Genomic DNA, 24040 nt, shown 5'->3' on the forward strand with positions numbered 1-24040 from the left:
AGGATCCACACTTCCCATACAGGGAGCCCAGGTTCGTCGATCCCTGGTCAGGGAACTAGATTCCACGTGCTGCAACTAAAGATCCCACATGCCGCAATGAAGACCCAATGCAGCCAAATAAGTAAATAAAAATAATTTTAAAATAAAATGTTTTTTTAAAAAAGAGAGAGAGACCCCGAAGAGCTCTGTATTTGTCTTTCTCTGTCTGGCTTACTTCACTTAGTATGATCATCTCTAGATTACAGAAAACAATGTTACCAAAGGGAAAAGCAGAGGGCGGGTGGTGGCGGGGGCAGTGGGGGGTATAAATTAGGAGTTTGGGATTAACAAATACACACCTACTATACATAAGATAGGTAACCAACAAGTACCTACTGTATAGCAGGGGAACTCAATGCAACATTCTGTGATAACCTATAAGGGAAAAGAATCTGAAAAATAGACCTATAACCGAACCACGCTGTTATACACCTGAAACACAACATTGTAAACTGATTTTACTTCAATTTAAAAAAGAGAGGAGGACATGAGGAAGAGACTGAAAAAGAAAGAAAGAAAAAAAAAAACAAAACGATCTTATGGAAGGGTTCCCTGGCCATCTGTCTGTGCCAGCTCCATTCTTACCTTCTGCTTCTCTGAGGCCAGTGCTCAGGAACCTGAGGCACACAGGAAGCCCCCGCCCACAATTCTTCCCCAAATCCTACAGCTGTGAGGAGGTCCTCACTCCAGAGATGCGGAGGGACGGCCATTCTAACAGCCTGGTGTCTGCAGCTGATCGCTTTCAGTGCATCTCCTGGGACTGGGTTAGTCCCAAGGGCCACCAGCGGGCCTGTTATCCAGGCTGCATGAGATGAGAGTGTTGGCCACCGCCAAGGAAGCCTGGGTCCTTGACAGGGGGTCAAGGGTATTGGAGCTGTATAGATGCTGAGCACGGGTGGCTGCAGCTGCTTTGGAGCCAAGATGAGTCCATGTGGGGAGCCAGCCTGCATTTGCTAATGGTGGTCCTCCATCCCTGGGTTCTTTTTTTTTTTTTAATATCTATTTCTTTGACTTCACCAGGTCTTAGTTGCAGCATATGGGATTTAGTTCCCTGACCAGGGATTGAACCCGGGCCCCCTGAATTGGGAGCTCGGAGTCTTAGCCACTCGTGGGTCTTTGGCTGAATTCCATGGTGCAGAGTAGCAGCACCTCTTCTCCCCCTCCTGCTGTACAAAGTCTTTCAGAATATTTTGAATCTTGAGACACATCAGGTTTCAATTTTCAGTTTATTTATTGAGAGATAACTGACACATAACATCACATTGGTTTCAGGCATACAATGATTCGAGATTTGTATACATTGAGAAAGTATCACCATAATAGCTCTAGTTAACATCACTTCATGTAGCTGCCAAATTTTATTTTCTAGTAATGAGAATGTTCAAGGTTTACTCTCTTAGCAGCTTTCAAAGATGCAATCCAGTTCCAGATTTTGGCTTCTAATTCTCTATTGCCTGCCACTCCCACTCCCCACCCACGATTTGGCCTTAGAGGTGTTACCAAAGGGCTTCCCAGGTGGCACTAGTGGTAAAGAATCCACCCGCCAATGCAGGAGACACAAGAGACTCAGGTTCAATCCCTAGGAAGATCCCGTGGAGGAAGGCATGGCAACCCACGCCAGTATTCTTGCCTGGAGAATCCCATGGACAGAGGAGCCTGGCAGGGTACAATCCCAAAGAGTCACAGCTGAGCAACTGGGTGACACATATTGCCATAAAGGTCTGCAGTGGGCTCCCTGGCAACCAGACTCGTAGGCGGCTGCTTTCCCTCAGGGTGGTCCCATCAGCCCCAGCAGGATTAGGGTCACCCCCACCAGGGCACAGGCTACAGGGTCCCCACAGCTAGGACCTCAGAGCCTGGAACCCATGCTTTGGTGAGTTGGTGGTTCTAGGCACTGAGCTCTCCAGCCCTCACCTGTCCCGAAAGGACCTTTCGGAAAACCGAGGCCAGCTCTGCTATTAGTCGACAGCTGGGTCTGCGCCTGAAACGGGGCAACACACTACAAGTCTAACATTCGCTGGGGGAGTTCACCCTCTGTGGGGCGGTAACAGGCAGGAGACACACCCCTAGCCCCTCAAACCAGCCCCCAAGAGCAGCGTTCCAGGGGGATTCTGGGGTGCCTGCACTTGGGGGTTGGGAGATGGCAGCACAGGGGGCTCCCCAGATGGAACATCCCAGCTGGGGGAGCCCTGGAGCTCTCACAGCTGAAAGGCATTTCTCCAGTACCCAATTGCAAGACTGTTCCCATTGTCAATTGTTACCATCTTGTTCCCAGGTGTCAAGACTCTGTTAAATTAACACTTGTTAAGGGGCTTCCCTGGTGTCTCAGATGGTAAAGCATCTACCTGCAATGCAGGAGACCCGGGTTTGATCCCTGGGTCAGGAAGATCCCCTGGAGAAGGAAATGGCTACCCAGTCCAGCATTCTTGCCTGGAAAATCCCATGGTCAGAGTAGCCTGATAGGTTACAGCCCATGGGGTCACAAAGAGTCAGACACGACTAAGAGACTTCATTAAGTGCAGCACAGGGTGCAAGACAATGAGTGTGTTGAACAGACCACAGAGAAATTGAAATAGACTTGTTTAACACTCACAGGGCCTGGACTGAGTCCACAGCATGCCTGGAGGGGAGGTCAAGATGGAGTGCAGACAGACTGAACTTGGTACACAGGCCTTTATTGGGCCCACAGGAGACATGCTCTGGGGTTGCTGGGTTAGGACCATATCAGTCAATTCAAACCCACAGAGTAGGGTTCTGATGAGCTCACAGGGTGCCGGCTGAGAGGTGTAAGGCACACAGACATTGGGAGGCAGGCTGCTGATCATGAGGGCTGGAAGTCACACCAGGGACTTATATCTGCTTGTGGCCTATCGCTGCCATTGGGCATGTCCTTGTTTGAGGGGCTACTATTATCAGCTTAAGGTCCCTGCAGCCTCTTGACCAAATATGATGGATGACGAGGCAGCAATACCAGCGAGCAATGTAGCTGAACTCTCAACAGATATACACCGAGTACATCTAGATGTGAATATTTCTAATTACTCAGCTAGGCATCTATTGCCTGTATATACATATGCATATTTACACATATATACTGCACGCATATATGCATGCTAATGCATGTCTTTTGTTAAATCTGAGCCAATACATATTTGAAGTCTCACTTTTCTTTTAGTGGAACGTTTTTCACTTTAGATGGTCCACTATAATGCCAGAAAAGGGAGCCCCAACCTTGCACATTTAACATGACTTATGAACTAGATGACAGAGATGAGGGTACCTCATGAAGTTGCTGGCTTCCTGATCCAAGGGGTGCTCTGTAATATCTGCCAGCAAACAAAAAACCAAATGGTATGTGGTACTGTGTATAGACTTCTGGTTGAGTAGTAAATTTGGAATGTTCCAGTTATAACATATATTAAAGACAAAAGGGTGTAATTAGTGTGGAAACTCTTGATAGATGTCATCCTCCATATTATGGTATCTACATCTACAAGTTCACAATTGTGTTCAAATATAAATGCAATTCAAAAATAAGTAAAATTATTTTTATGGAACATGTCCAGGAACATAGCCCCTGTATACCCCTGGGATTGTTCTGTGCCTCATTCAGCCTTATTCAATATGCTGTCTTAACAGTTTAACTTATTCATTGACTTCAGAGCTCAACAGCCATAGTTACTATGAGACATAGATACACTTCATAATTAAGTTTATCCTATAAGACTAAATCCCTCTACAGAGTCATTACCCTTCTTAGTTTTAAGAGAATAAGCTTTTCAGTACTTCCCTGGTGGGTCCAGTGGTTAAGATTCTGCACTTCCAATGCAGGACACACGATTTTGATCCCTGGTCAGGCAACTAAGATCCTACATGCCATGGTGGTGTGGCAAAAAGATTTAAAAATTTAAAAAATAATAAGCTTTTCCTGATTCTCTAAATTGTTAGGGTTTCACTTTGGTATGACGCTCTGCCCACAGTTAGCCCTGGACTTCCCGGCGAAGGGGTTTTCCACCTTCACAAAGTCCACAGGGTCTTCATTCCTCAGTGCGCTGGGAATTCGTGATGAAAGCCTTGTCTCACCCTGTCCATACAGCTTCTCCCGGGTGTGAATCCTGTGGTGTCAGAGGAGGTTTGCCTCCTGGGCGAAGGTCTTCCCGCAGGCAGAGCACTCGTAGGGCCTCCTGCCCATGTGGGTCCTCTCGTGGATGAGGAGGCAAGAGTTCTGCAAGAAGGCCTTGGCGCACTGGTAGGGTTTCTCTCCCGTGTGCATCCTCTGATGGAGGATGAGGTGCGACTTCCGGAAGAAGGCCTTGCTGCACCGGCCGCACCCGTAGGGCTTCTCCCCGGTGTGCGCTCTCTGATGGATGATCAGGCAGGACATCTGGGACGAGTACTTCCCACACTCTGGGCAACCGTAGGGCTTCTCTCCCGTGTGACATCTGTGGTATTCGATGAGGCGCGACTTGTGGGAGAAGATCTCCTCACAGCCGGAACACTTGAAAGGCTTCTCTCCAGTCAGAACGGTCTGGGGGATGCGCAAGTTCGTCTCCCCTAAGAGCTTTCTAAGGCATTTCCTGTTTCGGCGGCGTTTCGGGTCCGTCAGATTTCCCGGATGTTTGCCGGGGCGGACCGCCTCCCCCCCGGAACTTCCGCCCTGAGGGTGGCTGTTCTCTGCGGACTCTGTGACGGGCAATGAGTCTTGACTTGTGGGAGAGGCCCTTCCCGCCTGCGGTGCGTTTGCGGGGTTCCTCGTTACTGTGGGCTCCTTGGTCGGCATTAAGGGCTTGGGCACGGCTTACGGCTTCTCGGCACCGGTTACAGTGGCGTGGGCGCGCCCCGGCACGGGGAGGGTCCAGCTTCGAGTAGAGAAACAGGTTCCCCTGTGCATCGTATTCGAACCTCCTCCTCGCAAGGTACGCGCTGGGAGTGACAGTGACGTCCGCCTTGCCCGGCAAGGCGGCGCCGCACGACTCACACCGTGGGGCCTGTTGTTCTGAAGGGACGACGTCTGTGTCCTGAGAGGTGTTTTTTCCAACCGTGTTAGGTGCGTGGTGCCCTTCCGGGGTCAGTTGTTTCTTGTCTGGGAGTTCTACTTGCTTCAGAGGTTCCTCTCCGTGTTCCCGTTGCCTATCAACTTGGGAAACTTCTAGGAAAAAGAACAACAAGGTCACAGACGTGTTTATCTTTCCAGGAGCACCATGAAAGTGTTAGTCACTCAGTCGTGTCCGACTCTGCCACCCCATGGACTACCGTAGTTCACCCGACTCCTCTGTCCAAGGATTCTCCAGGCAAGAATACTGGAGTTGGTTGCTGTTCCCTTCCCCAGGGCATCTTCCCGACCCAGGGGTCGAACCTTGGTCTCTTGCATTGCAAGCAGTTTCTTTACCAACTGAGCCTTCAGGAGCACACGGTAGGACTAAACTATTTCAGAAACGTTTGGGAAAAAATAAAAAGTAAAACTTTTTTTAAAAAGTAGTGTTTGGAAGGAGGATTAACTGTGGTTTCAAACCTGAGTGCCCATATTAAATTATGATAATCCTATTCCTACTACACACACTTCCTACTCCCTTGGCTGATCTTTCCCAGCAGAATTTTCTGGGCTGGGACCAGCCAGGGGCATTTTTAAAGCTTCCCCAGTGATTCTGCTGCACACCCCTGATTAAAAACAACTACCCTGAATGGATACTTGAGAAAGGATCCTTGTCCTAGAAGGGAGAAAGGGTTAGTTGATACACATTATGTGTATCCTGCAGAAACAAGGGCTCGGCTCCCCATGGGAATACACTGAGATGGGGGAAAAGCTTTAGTTATAACCTATCGGACAAAATGGGGACAGGTTATCATTACATACATGGTCTTGAAAGATGAATTTAAAGTCATATAAAAGATAGCAAATACATTTTTTGAGGCATTTCAAAGTGAAGCAGAGAAAACTATTTTAGAAAACTAAAATAAAAATGAGTGGTACAGGAATTCTCTGGCAGTCCAGTGGTGAAGACTCTGCTTCCACTGCAGGGGGCATGGGTTTGATCCCGATCTGGGGACTAAGATCCTGCATGCCACACATCATGGCCAAAAAAAAAAAATGCTGCTGCTGCTATGTCGCTTCAGTCGTGTCCAACTCTGTGCGACCCCATAGACGGCAGCCCACCAGGCTCCCCCGTCCATGGGATTCTCCAGGCAAGAATACTGGAGTGGGTTGCCATTTCCTTCTCCAGTGCGTGAAAGTGAAAAGTGAAAGTGAAGTCGCTCAGTCGTGCCCGACTCTTAGCGACCCCATGGACTGCAGCCCACCAGCCTCCTCCGTCCATGGGATTTTCCAGGCAAGAGCACTGGAGTGGGGTGCCATTGCCTTCTCCTAAAATAGGGCAAATCTACACATATCTGAGAGCTTGAGAAAGCCTGTGTCATAACCAGGGAAAGTGTAAGCCTAAAGATTCTAGAGAAAGACTGAGAAGGCAAGGTCTTAGAAGAGGGTGGCAGAATAGAAAGAAATAATAAATTTTAAAAGAATGTCTTTCTCTAAAATCCATGGGAGGGCAAGTGATCATGCAGTGACGTGATGGGTACAGGTAGCAGAAATCATTTGGGCTTCTCAAGGTCTTCGGCCAGCTGTCCACAGTTCCTTGCAAAGAGTCAAGGCTTTTAACACAGTTGCCTGAAATAAAAATCAGAGATTCTGCTTTGTGACCTTCTGAGACCCCAATGTCTTCTGTCCCCCTGCACACTGGTTCTCTCACCTGGAAAGCTCCATCTCAGGATCTCTTCCTCTTCCATCCACGGCTCTTGCCCCTGCTCCAACCTGGAGATCACAGCTGGTTTGGTGACTTGACATCCTGTTCACGAGAAACAGTTACAACATTTATCCTGAGGGACTTCCCTAGCGGTCCAGTGGTCAAGACTCCATGCCGCCAATGCAGGGAGATGGGTTTGATCCCTGGTTATGGAACTAAGATCCCACATGCCTTGTGGCATGGCCAAAAGATTATTTTTAAAAAGAGTTTTATGCTGAGCCATCTGGGACACCCAAGGAAGCTGAAGGCTCAGGCTGCACAATGAATATTTACCTCTCAGCCAAAGAATAGCTGTTTCACTTGGGAGGAAAATTCACCAATAATCCAGGTGAGATTAGAACAGGACTTGTTGATGACTGAAACCCCAGGACAAACATTTTGAGTACTTAAGGGGTCTTATGTAACTGGAAAGGAAGGAGCTCAGACATAAGCAGGGGTGGGGGGAACTGGAAACTTTCCTCACCCACGGAGACCAGGTGGCTGTAGTTCTCCAGCATCACATCCCGGTACAGGGTCTTCTGTGTAGGGTCCAGCTCCTGCCACTCCTTACGGGTGAAGCCCACAGCCACGTCTCTGAATGACAAGGACCCCTGGAACAGCACATTCCTGATTAATCTGGAGTGCTCGGCACAGGGTATTATGGCAGAGGTGTAGAGGAGACAGATCTTACCACCTTCAGAGGGCAGGTTTCCCCATGTTCAGTTACATAGGAAGCTTAGCATGCCCCTAACTTGGTACTGCATTTTGTGGGAGAGAAAAAAAAATCATTAGAAAGTGTCTGCCTTCTGGATCTCTATTCATCCATCCATCCTTCCATTTAGAGAGCAAGCATCGGTGGGGGACCAGGTATGTTACTGGTGTTCTGCATGATGCTTGGGGTTGAAAGCTGAATGCCACAGTGCTCCTGTTCAAGGGCGCTTGTTGCCTGGTGGCATGAGATGAATGTAAGAGACTGCTGTATGGTAACAATACACTGAAGGCTATGATGTAAGGACATTTAAGTACAGGACACGAAGACAGCAGCCAGATTCAACATCCTGATGTTAAGCTTCATTGGCGTTTGTAGATGAGCAGAATCATGAAAAATAAAGTGTGTTCTGATGTTGGAAAGATATTCCTATCAAGAAGCATGACCCAAGAAGTCATGGGGAAATTTTGTAGGAAGTAGGAATAAATTGGGAATGATAGTGTAAAGGTGTGTGTATAAGGGGGATATTTTGGGGGGTGGCGGGCGGAGGGATCAGATCATGGAACAAATGACGTTTTTTTTCCTGCAAGCAAGAGGGTCTCCATCACAGCACTTAAGAAGGGGAGCTACAAAAGACAATCTGATGTAGATGATTGCTGTATCATGAGGTGGGAATCACGGAGAGAATAAATAAAATTCAGGCACAGTTATAATCATCAACATGAGATACAGGCAAAGTTAAGGTGGTAACAAGAGGAAAGCAGAGAAAGGAGTCCATGTATACAGGTATAGTTTTCATTCTTTTTTAATTTTTAAAATTTGTTGACTGCACTGCGTGGTATGTGGGATCTTAGGTTCCTGACCAGGGATGGAACCTGTACCCCCTGCATTGGAAGCATAGTCTTAACCACTGGACCAAGGAAGCTCCAGTTTTCATCCTTTTTAAATATCACATCTTCAAAACTTGGTGTGTATTTTCCACTTAAAGTACATCTCATTTAGAGACAGTTTTCAATTTCACTTTGGTGAAATATAGTCCTATGAAAACAAAGTTGTGTTTCCTGAAAAACTGTTTTTTTCTGTGGCAGAATTCGTAAATGTGTGCTGTGGGAGCCCTATTTCTGGTCATGGGGATAAGTTGATATGAGAAAAGGAGTCATGGAAACAAGGGAGACCCCTAGTGAGGTCTGGGTCCCTGGGCAGAACGTTCCAAGTCCTAGTGGCACGCCTGCTCTTCCCACAGCTTGGGGTGCTGCCTCGAGCCTGTCTTTGTCCTCAACTAGCTCTGGGTCTCAGGCTTTGTAACTTCCGGGACTCTGACCAGCATCCTTGGAGCGTGGGGTAAAGAGGGAGGCCCTTTAGGACTGGAGGCATTTGACGGTGACCGGCAATAGAATACATGATGTCATGATGTCTGAAGAAAGATATGGATGGCCACTGAGAAAGGACACAAGTGGGTGGGGTTAAGGGCAGTGGCTGAGGTTAAAGTCACAGAGAGAGGAGGCAGGATAGCTCAGACCATCTCCCCCGCCCCTGCTGAAGCTTGGAGCTGTTCAGGCTCTATCTGTGTCCAGAATTATCAGAAACAGCAGTTCAAAGAACATACCACTCATCCGTTTGTTCCTCTGGATCATGGAGTGTTTTATCTAGGTCAGTGTGAACCCTAACAAGGCTGTTTATGTAGACCTGAGTATTCTGACTCCCTGCAACAACTGTAATCACAGAATTTCTATATTGATATAGTACATACTTGATACTGTGAGGGCAGGGGAAACTCAAAGGAGATCTGCTGTTGCATTTATTTGAATGTTGTTGTTATTGGGGACCCTGCCTATTACATCTGACGTGTGAAGACCCATCACATAAATGTCTAAATACCCTGGAAAGCTTTATGTTCCCTGAGAGGGTGATATGTCTGTCCCAGACAACACAAGTCATGTATTGGATGGAATCTGTCTTTTTAAAGTGACAGACATGTCGGACGCAAATTTAGAGGGCAGCTAATAACTCCAGCAGCCTGTGTAGTGTGCCTGCCCTGCCCTCCCCTCCCCATGGCCTTGATCTTCCATTATCTTCCTGTTTTCACTGGTCCTGATTTCTGTTGGCATTGTGTTCTACTGGACGAATTCTTTTAAGCATCCTGAAATCCACGGGAAAACGAAAAGCACGGTGTAAAGAAGTGCCACACTCACCTGGCACATGGTCCTTCCTTGCGGGTCTGGGAAAAGCAGACACCTGTGGAGGCAGAGATCGGGGTGGGGAGGAGAGGACATGAGAGGCCAGCCTTGCCTCCAGCCTCAGAATCAACTGCTCTAACACCCCAGCCACAGGGTGGCAGGGGCTCCTCCCAAGAACCCCGTTTATCAGAGCGAAGCCTTCACCTTGGAATGTGATGGGGACCTGACCTTGAGGTTTGAATTTGAACTCTTCTTCTGCTTAACAGAATATACATCTCTGCGTCGCAGTCATCACCATGCAGTTTACTACCCTCCCCCGCCATCACCCAGAAATTTAATTCATAGAAATTTATTCTGCAGAAACAGTCATGAGTTTGGGCAAAGATTTAGCGGCCAAGATATTTATTACAATTTGGTAAAACTCCAAAAAAGCAGACATAACTAAATATCCAACTATAGAGTACTAATTAAATGAATATACCACAGCCAAAGGGAAATAAACATGATGTAGCTAATAAAATCATAGAAGACTATTTATGATAGTATACTGGCAACTGAAAAAGGTGGTTGAAAGCATCTTGAACTCTCTCTCTGTCTCCCCCGCACCCCACACACACAGAATAATCTCTGAAATGATGTAGGACAAAATGCAAGTAATAGTTAGCTTTGTATAGTTGGATAACAACCATTTTTACCTTTTTCTTTTTACTTTGATGAATTTCCTAAGCTTTTCTATGACAAACAGGCATTTCGTATATCATCATATCTTTTAAATTATTATTCTAAAAATATCTGTAGCCTACTAATCTCCTAACCCAAAGCTTGTATCACCAGGTGTTGAGGAAATCCACAGGGAAAAAATGGAAATGGATACTAGAAGGCAGAGTCCATTCAGTATCACTCAGCCAAGCAACTGGAAGTCTATTAACCTGGGGTGCTTGGTTCTATCTGTGGATCCTGCTACATTTTGTTCGGTTCTCCTCTCATGGCTGCAGTTTGTCAACAGTCACTTTTATTACTGAGACCTGTCCTGGCTCAACTGTGCTGACTCCTGCACAGGAAATGGTCCTGGTCAGGCTCTGCCACTTACCAAATACGGGACAAGATCTGATGGCTTCTCCTGAGCCCTCCTCCTCCTTTCCTCATTTTCCCAGGGAACAGGAACACGAAGGTTCAGGAGCAAATTTACTGTGGCTGGAAGCATCAACTGGACCCCACACCTATCTCTCTCCTGGTGCTACGTATGTTCCTACTCAGGACAGAGACACACTGGAGTTTGATCCAAGAATTCTGCAGAGATACTAAAACTCTAGAATGACAGGAAACTCCATAAAGAATTCTGAGGGTGTTTTTTTTTTTTTAATAAATAAATGGAGGCTACTGAACTGCTGAAAAATAAGAGAATGGTTGATAAATTATGATACAAATTAAAGCATGCTAAAGCTATGAATCAACATAAAATAGTATAAATATTTGAGATGGAATGATCTTCCAACAATACCAGCAAGTGGAAAAAAGCAGGGCACATAGCATGTGATTCAGAGATGGGTAACAGAGGAGGAAGGCAGAGGTCCGATGACGCAGCAGAAATCGAGGAATGCCACGGCCGGCCGGCAAGCCTCCAGGAGCTTGGAGAGAGGCCTGGGGCAGGTCCCGCTGGCCTCCAGCGCTGGGCAAGATTCAGCGTCTGTTGTGTAAGCCACTAGGCTTGCGATGCTTTGTGATGGCAGCCCCAGGAAGCCCACTGGGAAAGGCAGGCAGGACCATCTGGGTCAAAAGCCTGGGTCAGAAACCCTCTATGCTCTGTGGCCTGTGACCTGCTACCCCATTTCCTGCTTCTTTATCATAGAATGGGTTTTCATAAACACATCAAGAAAAAACTTCTGTAGAAAACAGGCAAAATGTTAACAGTGGTTACCTTTGCATCATAGGATTTGTTTTCTAAGTTTTTCAACAGTAAAATGTGCTCATTGTTTAAAACTTACGTATTTCATAAAAATTTACATGTGTCATCTTACTGGGTCCTCTTTCCATGACCTCCTATCAGAGTCCTGCACCCAGAGGAGCTGAAATCCCTGAGACAGTCTGAAGGGGTGGAGAGTGGGGAGGGGCAGTGTTTAGCAAGGGCGCCGCCAGGCCTCCTCCGGACAGGAGCCCTGGGTGCTAGTGCTGGCTCGGCCCCTAGTGATCTGGGTGGCTCTGAACACCCCTCTCATGCCTATTTCCTTTCGTCTTTAACAGGAGAAGGAAAAACGAAATACATTTAAGAAAGCAAAGTCTGGGCCTTGACTCAACTAGGAGGGAAGGTTATGGGTCACGAGAAGTCAGGTATGGAGGTGACATCAAATGACAAGCTAGAAATCTAGCTGGATGGACAGCAGACAATGAAGTAAACGCAGATAAGTGGAGAGAAATTGGTGGCTGGGGTGGGAGGGGGGTGGGTTGTCACTCTCAGAACCATGGGAGGCCCTTCCCTCCAAGTTCATGCTTCTCACACGCTAAGGCAGGAGACCCCCTCTCCTCCTGGAAATCTTCCCCCCAGACCGAATCCTAGGTGATCCCCTAAGGCAATGACATCACCCAATTCTGCCTGCAAGAGGGTCCCAGGCTGCTCTTAGGGGCCCTTTTCAGGGTTCAGCGGCTGCCCCACATGGTGAGCCTCCAACTTCAGCCCTAAGCTACCAAGTGGGATAATAAGGGGATCCCTCAAAAAAAAAAAAGGGGGATCCCTCTTTCCAAGGAGAAGGCTGCTCCCTGGGTCACCTTTCTTAGAGTTATTCTAATTTGGGACGCCTGGCATTTGAGGCCTGGGGCATGTTCTGAGCACTAAAGCTCTGCTCTGCTGCTGAGAACTTACCGTCAGCTGGAGGCTCAGCTCTGGCCTCCGAGACTCTCTAGTGGTAGAAACAAGCTTGACTATGCAGACAGGACCAAGCCGCCTTGGCTACAGTCCGATTCTAAGCCTTTGCAAAGACACTAAGAAAACCTGGAAATAAACAAATGAGGTGGTGAGACTCATGTAAAAACATCGGCAGGACACTTCATCTCTGAGTTGGCAATGGATGGGGGCAGGAGAGGAGAGACATGAAAGGGAGGACCCCAGGAGCCCGGCCATCGTCTCTGGCTTTGGAGGTAGGTGTGAGTGTGAGAAGATGCTGAGGGACGACCTCAGCCCAGAGCAGGCAGCAGGGCAGGGTTTCCAGCCCAGACGGCCAGAAACCCACTTCCCCTGACTCTGCATACCAGGAGCGGACTCTCCCCAGAAGCCCCGGAGAAGAGGCCAGCCTGTCCAGCATCTTGATTTTGTTTTGGAAACCCGAGCAGAGTACCTGGCCATTCCACCGGGTCATGTGGCCTCAGAACTGTGAGCTACTCTAAATCACTGAATTGGTGGTGATCTGTGACAGATAGAGAGGAGGAACACAGGGAGGAGCTGGAGATCACACGGAGACTCCCCTGGGCCAGAGGAGGGCAGTGGGAACACAGGAAGCCCCATCCTTCCAGAAATTTCTCTCCTGAAGAACAAAAGTCCTATGTTGCTGGAGGAAGGGTTAGTAAAACCCTTTTGTTGCACCCAGATCATGGGTAATACCTACCACATGTGGCAGGAAGAAGCAGCAGCAGGAAAAGAAAACCCTATCCCTGTGGTCGAGGGGCAGAAATAGGTCCTAGGCTCAGACTATTAGCACCTCCTACTGTTACTGAAACACAAGTCCATGCCCTCAACACACAATGAGGCAAACAATCCCAAAGTGTCAAGAGTTTGGAACTGAGGAAGCCCCGGAGAAGTCATTCAAGGAGATGGGTGGCTTATGCCTTAAAAACCCCAAACTCCTCAAAAGCTCTCAGCAAAGCCCTTTCCTAGGAAAGGTGAGGAAGGAGCACGGTTAGTTGATGCAGACTTCTCGGCATCACATCCTTTGTCCTTGAGGTCAGGTAACCATGTTCCTCTAAGTCTCTAACAAACGAATGTTACTCTTTGTCCTGACAAGAAAAGGCTGGGTCACCAGGCACAATGCTTGCCCTCCGAGGTCCCAGTCCTGGCTAAGGAGAAGAGAGAGCTCAGAGGGTGGCCCCCTAAGGGCCAGAGCCTCAGACCCTGCCCAGCTGTCATCGCTGAAGATGCCAGGCGCCCAGGACCCAGCAAGCCCTCAGCTGCCCAGTTGGCAAGGACCACGTCTCGAAGACTGTGTCTCACGCTATTCAGTCAGAGCTGGGGATGGGGGAGAGGGTCACTGCCACCTCAAGGCCTGGGCCTGGCTAGGGGGTGGCCTTGGGGAGGGCCCTGGAGCCTATTCCCTGGGCCCCCCAGTTCACCTGCGGGTCTGAGCTTGGGTGAGCTGGACGGCCCCCTGGAGAAGGCGAGAATACACTCTTACCTCACTCTACCTGATGAGCATCAGTCCACCAACCATTGGCTGAATCACCCCCTAACACTGCCGTCATTGACAGCTGGCTGCTTGGAGGCGGGGCCCACTGCTGTGCTGACCAATGGGTGAGCAGGACCAGTAACTCCCTATTACACTACCTCCGTGGGAGAGACACATCCCCAGGGCCCAGGGCCCCTCCTATAACTGAGAGGGAAAGAGTACCCTGCCCTTCCTCCCCGGTCAGCCAGCACAAGGAGCAGACGGAGAGCGCCAGCAGAAGGAGAGAGTCAAGGCGGGGAGGCCGGCGGTGGGTAGAGTGGGGAACCAGTAAGTAACCAGCCAGCTCTAAGCCAGAGCAGAGACCCACGATAACCATAGCAACAGGAAATGCCAGCTCTGCGCAACTCACAACTCCTGTCCTCCCAGCTCCAATACAGAAACAGCCCAGCAGAAGTCTCCCCCACACAATGTCTGGCATTCATTTAAAAAATTAGGAGACAGACAAAAAGCTAGAAAGAACAACCCACCAGAATGAGATAAAGCAATGACCCGAAGCCAGCTCGATCCCGGGTCCAGTGCGCCCCAGCAAATGCACAAGATGCAGGTTAAATGCGCAAAAACACTGACTGGACGCAACGAGGAGAGACTGACAAGTCGTGACAGCAAAAAGATTTTAGTATATACTTTTAGAAACGAAGATCTAGGATACAAAAAAAATAGCATACGATATGAATACACAAAAGCTTGACATTGGATCAGACAGTGAACTCAATAGTTAGAGAATATACATTTTTAAAAGTGCCATCTGATATAGTCATAAAATTGACAAGCTAAAAAAAAAACCCTCAACAAACCTTTTAAAAATCAATATTGCATAAATGCTACTCTCTAAACAAAAAAGTAATAAAATTAGAAAATAAAAAGAATGCAAAGATATTTACAACAATGACTACAAAAATACTACATACCAAAATTGGTGGATATTTAAAAACACATATTTAAAGGAAATTTACAACCTTAAGACAGGCATTAAATTAATGGAAATGGATGACATACAAATGCAGGAAGCTAGCACAGAAAAGAATAAACTCAAAAGATGTTTTAAAAAAGAAATTAACAAGTATGAAAAGAAATTTTAGAAGAAAAATAATCAAGCACATATTTTTTAAAAAATCCTGCCCCAAATGTATTACCTGAATCTAATCATGACAAACATCAGACAAACTTAAATTAAGGAACAATCATAACTGGCCTGTATTCTTCAAAACTGTCAATGCTTTAATAGTCTCCAGATTAAAGGAGACCAAAGAGGGGAGAGGGTTGCAATGTGTGATACTAGACTTTCTTTAGCTAGAAAATGTACTACTGAGACAACTAGTAAAATGTAAGACCCATGGGTTAGACAATGGCATTACACCAATGCTAATTTCTTGATTATACTGTGGTTACGTGACAGAATGCCCTTGTTTTGGGGACATGCACATTAAAGTATTTACACACAAATATATAGAGGAGGGAGGAAAAGCAGGATAAAGCAAATTGTCATATAAATTAGCCAAAGATGTCCTCTGAAGATTGGCCTCTGGGTTGGTTGTTTCTTCACAGCTGTCCGAGATCTTTAGCTCAAAAGACCAGCAGCCCCAAACCCAGATATCAACACATGTGAATGTTTTAAACACAGTCCAGATACCAGCGCATCTGTAGTCATTTAGAAGCTGCACACTTTACCTGCCCTGTGAAACCGCACCCAGTTTCTGGTGGTGCTTGTTCAGTTGCTTAAGCTGTGTCCAACTCTTTGCGACCCCATGGACTGTAGCCTGCCAGGCTCCTCTGTCCATGGGAATTTCCAGGCAAGAATACTGGAGTGGGTTGCCATTTCCTTCTCCACTGGACCATGTTTTGTCAGAACTCTCCACTATAACTCCTCCGTCTTGGGTGGCCCTGCACGGCATGGCTTATAGCTTCACTGAGTTACACAAACTCCTTCGTGTGAGTGGCTATAAAAATATAATAACCCTAAGTGGCTTTATATACCCCAGGGGTTCCCTTATTCTCCTCTCCTTTGGGAAACGGCCTCTGGGCCCTAGCCTCTAGGTGGTCTCATGCTGAAAGAGGCCCCCTTATCCCTCATACGCATGCATAAGTAATGTCATTGTGCTCCTGCAATTCATGGTAACATCTTTTTCCTTAACTGGCTCCGAAATCCCTCTGGAACCTCCTATACGAACGTGGCAAAATGTTAGGGAATTTAGATGAAATCTATTTAGGAATTATTTGTACTATTCTATTATGACTTTAATTCTGAAATTGTGCCCAAATGAAAAATTAAACAAAAAACGAAATTCAACTCTTGGAAATGATTTATTACCACTAATAAAATAATTGTTTTGTATTTTAAACTAATAAAAGACTAACTGCAGGCAGGACTGATCAAAAAAAGAGTGGGCAAAAAAGAAACAATTTTTGGACTTGAAAAAGGAGACAATTACAGATATACTGAAGTTTTCTTTTAATCAGGTGAGTACTACAAATTAATGCCATAAACTGAAATTAAATTGGACAACTTTCCAGAAAATATATAAATTACTCAAATTGACAAAGCAACAGAAAACCAAATAAACCACTAAACTTTACATGAAATGTATTCATACTCAAAAATACACCCATCAAAGTAACATTAGATCCAATCAAATTCCAGTCAAGATTTTTGCAATGGCTCCTCCATAGCACCCAACCTAGCAGTACCCTCTCGGCTTAAGCCTCTTACCTTTGGTATGCTGTTCCCTCATCTGGGAATACCCTTTTGCATCTTTCCACCTAGCAGACCCTACTGAAGTCTGATCTTTAGCCCCGCCTCCCCCAGTAGGAACCTCCCTCCCTCCGGTGGGGGTTGGAGGTGGGTCCGTTCATTCAGTAGAGATATCGGGGCACTCACACCCAGAGGGACCTTTATCTGTTTACCTGACTGACATGTCCATAAGTCTTTGGCCGCGGATGGGACCCGGTGTTCCCCCAGGGCCAGACACTCTAAAGACTGACACTGTAGACTTCTGAAATAACAGTCATTTCATAGCCTTCCTTAATTGCCCTCCTAGCTCAGCGCCTACCCTCGGCTGGATGTAGGGTCCGCAGGAGTTGGGCGGGGGAGCGGTGTCAGAAGAGACTTTCCTCACCCACAGGAGGTCTGGGCACCCAAGTGGAGTTCAGGGATCTGGGTAGGCAGAGAAACTCCAAGTTAAACATCAGAAACAAATCCACCGTCAGGAAAAAGGGGCGACCGTGCGAGGGAGAGCTAGTCCCCAGCTCTCTGGGGGGCTAATGCTATCACTACTGTGTCCTAGAGTAGCTCCCTGTGGATGGTGGGCTCAGACGAGGCTGAGCTGCTGGAGATCAGAGAAGCAGTGAAACCCAGCCAGCCTGCGGCCCCTACCTCGGACCAGACAGAAACCTTGACCCTCCTAAGAAGACATCGGATGGAGCGACCCCGCACGGAGAACCCCCTCCCAGTGCCCGCCTGGTTTTGCAACCGTGGATTCCGTCACGTGAGTCCCTTCTACAGCCAGGAGCCGAGGGAAACACCAGTCCGAGGTGCCGCGGAGACCTCAAAACCGGCCAGGTCCGAGGTGCTCTCAAGTCTGAAGATCACAAGACCACCCATGTCCGAAAATGTGCAGATCTGAGTCGACCCCCGCCCCTCTACCCCTGCACTGCGTAGGCACCCCTGGACAAGGATGGAACTACAACTCCCGGCAGGCTCCGCGGCAAGGCCCTTCCGGTCAGCCTGAGTGAGGCACTTCGCGCACGGGGGTGGCTGGCGTGGGCAGGTACGCGTGGCAAGAGGAGGCATGTCGCGTGGCAGGTCCAGTGGTTAAGACTCTTTGCTGCCAATGCAGGAGGCGCAGGTTCTATCCCTGGTGAAGGAAGTAAGACCCCACATGTCCCATGGCGGGCCAGAAAAAAAAATGGAATGGTGACCTACCATCCCCATGATCTACCCAAGAAATCAACTCCTTGAACTACAGTAAAAAGCCTAGGAAGCCAGGCCACTACCTCTAGCCAACCTCCAGGAAGCTAAGCGGTAACTTTATAGAAGTCAGCTCCAAATGACCAGGACTTCATCAATTACTGAGTTTCCCTAGCTTTTGTTGTTGCTGGTGGTGGTGTTCAGTCCCTAAGGCCTGTCTGACTCTTTCTGACCTCATGGACTGTAGGATGCCAGGCTCCTCTGGCCTCCATTATCTCCTGGAATTTGCACAAATTCATGTCCATTGAGTTGATGTTGTTATCTAACCATCTTATCCTCTGCTACCCGTTTATCCTTTTGCCTTAAATCTTTCCCAGATCAGGGTCTTTTCCAATGAGTTGGCTCTTCACATCAGGTGTCCAAAGTGTTGGAGTTTCACCTTCAGCATCTGTCCTTCTAATGAATATTCAAGGTTGAGTTCCTTTAGGGTTGACTGGTTTGATCTTCTTCCAGTCCAAGGGACTCTCAAGAGTCTTCTCCAGCACCACAGTTCGAAAGCATCAGTTCTTCTGCACTCAGCCTTCCTTATGGTCCAACTCTCATATCCATACATGACTACTAGAAAAACCATAGGTTTGACTACACAGACCTTTGTCAGCATAGTGATGTCTTTGCCTTTTAATATGCTGTCCTGGTTTGTCACAGCTTTTCTTCCAAGGAGCAAGTGTCTTTTAATTTCATGGCTGCAGTCACCATCTGCAGTGATTTTGTAGCCCAAGAAAAGAAAGTCTGTCACTGTTTCCATTGTTTCCCTATCTATCCGCCATGAAGTGATGGGACTGGATGCCATGATCTTTGTTTTTTTAATGTTGAGTTTCGAGCCAGCTTTTTCCCTCTCTCCTTAACCCTCATCAAGAGGCTCTTTAGTTCCGCTTCATTTTCTGCCATCAGAGTGGTATCATCTGCATATCTGAGGTTGTTGATATTTCTGCTGGCAACCTTGATTCCAGCTATGATTCATCCAATCCAGAATTTCCCATGATGTACTCTGCATGTAAGTTAAATACTATGCAGGGTGACAATATGCAGCCTGTTGTACTTCTTTCCCAATTGAGCCAGTCCATTGTTCTATGTCCGGTTCTGTTACTTCTTGACTTGCATACGAGTTTCTCACAAGACAGGTAAGGTGGTCCAGTATTCTCATCTCTTTAAGAATTTTACACAGTTTGTTGTGATTCATACAGTCAACAGCTTTAGTGTAGTCAATGAAGCAGAAGTAGATGTTTTACTGGAATTCCCTTGCTTTCTCTATGATCCAACAAATGTTGGCAATTTAATCTTTGGTTCCTCTGCTTTTTCTAAACCCAGATTGTACATCTGGAAGTTCTCGGTTCACATACTGCTGAAGCTTAGCTTGAAGGATTTTGAGTGTTACCTTGCTAGCATGTGAAATGAGCAGAATTGTATGGTATTTTGAAATTCTTTGGCATTACCATTCGCTCGGATTGGAGTGAAAACTGATCTTTTCCAGTCCTGTCCCCACAGAAATCTCAAAAACAACAGAATGATCTTGGTTCATTTCCAAGGCAAACCATTCAACATCATGGTAATCTAAGTCTATACTCCTTTCCTCTGATAAGCTCTGAATAAACAGCCTGGCCTGCTCTTATCTGGTTGGTCTTCATTTATTTTCAAAGATGCAGTCAATGGTAAATACTTTTCTGTACATTCTGCGTATTTTGACTAGCTACTGTATTGTGTGGCTTCCCTCATTATTTTCCATTAAAATGTATTATTCAAAATTTGCTAAGTGAAAGTAAGAAGAGTTTAAACTTAAAATGATGCTTTTCAGAAAGAAGAGCTTTCTGATTCCTAGAGCTGTTGAAAAGTGTAATACGTTTCAGGTGGAGGGTCATTTTGGAATAAAATTTTCCTTTGTGATTGTGTAGTTATGTGCTGGTCAGCACTAGTAGCCACTAACTACCTTTGACTACTGAGTATTTGAAAGGTGGCTAGTCCAGAATACTGGAGTGGGTTGCCATTTCCTCCTCCAGGGCATCTTCCTGACCCAGGGATCGAACCCACATTTCTTGTATCTCCTGCATTAGCAGGAGATTCTTTACCACTAGTGCCACCTGGGAAGCCCAAGTCTAAATTAAAATGTGCTTTAATTGTAAAATACCATGCATTTTGAAGACTTGGCATGAAAAATATGAATAGAAAATATCTCATTAGCATATTTATAATAACTATATGCTGAAGGAACAATGTTTTGGACATACCGAGTTAAATAAAACTACTAAAATTAAAAATAAAAATAAAATGATGCTTTTCATATGCATCTAACATTTATACTGCTAAAGTCACCAAATCTTAAAATTTTAGGGTATCCTGTATTACATAATAGTGTTAATAAACTTGACTTATATTACAGTGTTGCTAGAATTGCCTGTAGAGTTTGAAAAACCAAATATGATATTGGTCTAAAACAGATATTCTCTATGACACATATACTCTGTGTGTGTGTGTGTGTGTGTGTGTGTTTGTAAGTATGTATGTATCGGAGGAGGATGTTAGGGGTAAGGAATGTCATGATGTGATTATGAAAAACCTATTAATTATCATTTAAGCTACTTACTAATATGTTCAAATAGTAAGGTTCATATCAGCCTGTTTTTATTATTGAATAAAATGCATAAGAACTTTTAAAATATATCATTAGATTCAGTTCATGCTCTTTTTGAAAAAAAGAGAAAAGTAATCTTATTCTTTTGTAACATGGAATTGCTTTTCCTTTTGTTTCTAATTCTTGTATTAGATTTGGACATCAGGGATTTGAGTCCTTTGCAGATTCAGCTACATAGCTTTCTATTAATAGCTTTTGGTTTGTTTTAGGGAGAATTATAAACAATAGAAATCATCTCCTTAAAAAAGTTTGAAAAGACTCATTTGCAAGCCTTCTGAGTACAGAACCTTTTACAGGATAATTGAGGGTTTTATGTCTTTTGTTTTTCTCTTCCTGTTTAATTGACTTCAGTAATATATTTTTCCTTCCAAACTTCTTTTAATTCAGTACATTCAAGTTTTTTACTATGTTATTTACCGTTTCTATTACTTTGAATTATTTAAAATTTCCAGATGTATTTCTAGAGAGTTTTCCAAGAATTAGTATCTCTTTTGTATTGATCAACACAACCAGAGATTTATCACTTATTTTTCCCCAAAGAGATAACATTAGATTTATTATTTTTTTCTTTTGAGAATAAACCTGTTAAAGCTATCACCTTCTCACATCAAGATTCCATGGAAAGTAGTTTAAAATAGATGGGGAAGGGACCAAAAAATAAAATAAGTAAATCTTTTTTTTAATAAATAATTTATTGAATTTGTTACAATATTACTTCTGTTGTTTATGTTCTGATTTTTTGGTCTTGAGACATTATTTAACAGTTAACCAATTACAGCACAGTTAATACAATGCCAACACTATAAAAAAAAAGTCCCAGACTTCAGTAATATGACCCCTTGTTATCATTAAGCTTCAACAGAGAAATCAATGTCCCATAATAAAATCTCCTCTTAGAAAAATTGAAATTACTAAATCTCTTATTCTTAATTTCAAAGAAAACTCTGCAAAATCCCATTCATGTGGGTCTCAGGTGCCTAGATAAAATTTGTATTCCTTCTTTTAAAACCTGCCCTGTCTTCCATTAAAATTAATGTTTTCTTCAATATCTCCAGAGGTGGACTAATTCTCCCCCAAGCTTTGTGTTCCCACTTGTGTTCCCAACAAGTCAACTGTTTATCTTAAAAACACATGGCAGCTGTAAGGAGCTTAGAAGTCACCACTCTATCCACACAAGTAAAAAGCAAAACAAACTGATAAATCAACAGTCTTAGAGTCATCAGAAAAATGAGGTCACAGGGCAAACAACTGCCCCCCAAAATTGGAAAAACAGGTGAATATAGAGAAACACAACTTACCAGAGCAGAAATCTCCATGTGGACCAATCCAGGGTAAGAAAACCTGAGCCGTAATTGATAAGTTGCTGGAGGCTTAGTGGGGACAAGTGTGGAACTCAGAGTCTCCAGGGAGGTCCCCACACTTCTGTGAGTTTTACCTCCAGAGCTTGACCAGTTTCTCAAGGTGAAGATAGGAGAAAAATCGCCTCATACCTCCTGCAGGGGAAGGGGAGTGACATGGCCATTTTAAATACACCAGAGCATTCTGGTTTTCTTAACAAGGTCTGCCCTCAGGAGAAACTAGTTAACCAGAGAAACTAGTTAACTCAGATTCTTTATCATCTGGGCCACCAGGCTTCCCTGGGTCGGGAAGATCCCCTGGAGTAGGAAATGGCAACCCACTCCAGTATTTTTGCCTGGGAAATCCCATGGACAGAGGAGCCTGGTGTGCGACAATCCATGGGGTTGCAAAGAGTCAGACACAACTTAGTGACTGAACAACGAATTATTATATTATTAAATGCCAATTTATAGCAGGGTTTTCTGGGTTTTGTTTTCCATGCTTCAGGGCTTGTGAGATCTTAGTTCCCCTGCCAGGAGTCGAACTCATGCAGTGAAAGCGCAGAGTCCTAACCACTGGACCACCAGAGCATTCCTTACAGCAGGTTTTTTTAACCCATTATATCATGTTCATATAGTCAAAGCTATAATTTTTCCAGTAGTCACGTACAGACATTAGAGTTGGACCATAAAGAAGGCTGCGTGCCAAAGAATTGATGCTTTCAGACTGTGGTTCTGAGGAAGACTCCTGAGAGTCCCTTGGACTGCAACCAGTCAGTCCTAAAGGAAATCAGTCCTGAATATTCATTGGAAGGACTGATGCTGAAGCTGAAACTCCGATTCTTTGGCCACCTGATGCGAAAAGCTGACTCATTGGAAAAGACCCTGTGATGCTGGGAAAGACTGAGGGTGGGAGGAGAAGGGGACGGCAGAGGACAAGATGATTGGATGGCATCACCAACTCAATGGGCATGAGTCTGAGCAAACTCCGGGACATGGTGAATGACAGGGAAGCCTGGTGTGCTATGGCAATGGGGTCGCAAAGAATCAGACGTGGCTTAGCGACTGAACAACAAGCAGTACAGAGGTTTCCCTCAGATCCCTTTGACTCGATCTCCACCCTTCTTTGCATCACAAGTCTGACATTTTTTGGAGCACTCAAGCTTTCTGGGTCTCTCTACTTGCTGGTAGGTCTCTCTACTTGCTGGTGTGTCTCTGAACAAGCCATCTAACCCTCACACCACCAGGCACCTGTGAAATGGCAATCCCCCTTCTACCCAGGAGCTAGCTTTCTGAAGACAGCAGTAACGATGCCATCCATGTTGCTGGCTGTCACCATGAGGCCAGCCAAGTCTACCAGCAAGTGGAATTTTCCACTTCCTCTAAAACCTTCCACAGGTTTTTTTGATTTTTCACTTCTGTTTCATGGCACTTGAAGCCCTAGGCTTATTTTATCCCATGGCTAATATCTGTGACAAAGCAGGCCCTGATTGAGAGGGTGAAGATGCTCATAATTACCTTAGCAACGGAACATGCTGTGCATTTGAGTCATGTACTCTCATCCCCATAGCAACACAGAATCACAGAATCTTGATCCTTTGAAGCCCAGTGGCAAAAGGGCTCACTGATCTAACTAACCCGTTTCTAAAACAGAAATGAAAACAAAACAAAACCTTAAAAAAATATTATTTACTACTCAGCCTTCATATCCTTGTGCATATCCATTGTTTTTATTGTTTATAATGGAGTGTTGATACAAATGTTTTGTTTAGTCAGTAAGTCATGTCCAACTCTTTTGTGACCCCATGGACTGTAGCCTGCCAGGCTCTTCTGTCCATGGGATTTCCCAGGCAAGAATACTGGAGTGGTTTGCCATTTCTTCCTCCAGGGGATCTTCCCCACCAGGAATCAAATCCAAGTCTCCTGCATTGGCAGGCAGATTCTTTACCACTGAGCCACCAGGAGAGCACAGCTAGTTGTAT

General features: G+C 45.6%; 1 protein-coding gene across 4 annotated transcripts; it reads right to left on the minus strand.

The window, feature by feature from the left end:
* Positions 1 to 1246: 1246 nt before the first annotated feature.
* Positions 1247 to 22568, minus strand: LOC101906717 (zinc finger protein 182). Of its 4 annotated transcripts, none has more exons than XM_059881622.1 (6): positions 22020 to 22568; positions 12559 to 12687; positions 9717 to 9759; positions 7300 to 7426; positions 6783 to 6878; positions 1247 to 5188 (listed from the first exon to the last, which is right to left on the minus strand). In XM_059881622.1, the coding sequence occupies exons 3-6, from the start codon at positions 9723 to 9725 to the stop codon at positions 4605 to 4607; spliced, it is 816 nt and encodes a 271-aa protein (XP_059737605.1). In that variant the 5' UTR covers positions 9726 to 9759; positions 12559 to 12687; positions 22020 to 22568; the 3' UTR covers positions 1247 to 4604. The 4 variants fall into 4 exon arrangements, with proteins under 4 accessions (XP_059737605.1, XP_059737606.1, XP_059737604.1 ...); XM_059881623.1 differs by lacking the exon at positions 22020 to 22568 and adding an exon at positions 16839 to 18025; XM_059881621.1 differs by lacking the exons at positions 12559 to 12687; positions 22020 to 22568 and adding an exon at positions 11203 to 12508.
* Between the last annotated feature and the right edge of the window lie 1472 nt (positions 22569 to 24040).

Source organism: Bos taurus, chromosome 25 (genome assembly GCF_002263795.3).
Source record: "Bos taurus isolate L1 Dominette 01449 registration number 42190680 breed Hereford chromosome 25, ARS-UCD2.0, whole genome shotgun sequence".
NCBI classification, from domain to species: domain Eukaryota; kingdom Metazoa; phylum Chordata; class Mammalia; order Artiodactyla; family Bovidae; genus Bos; species Bos taurus.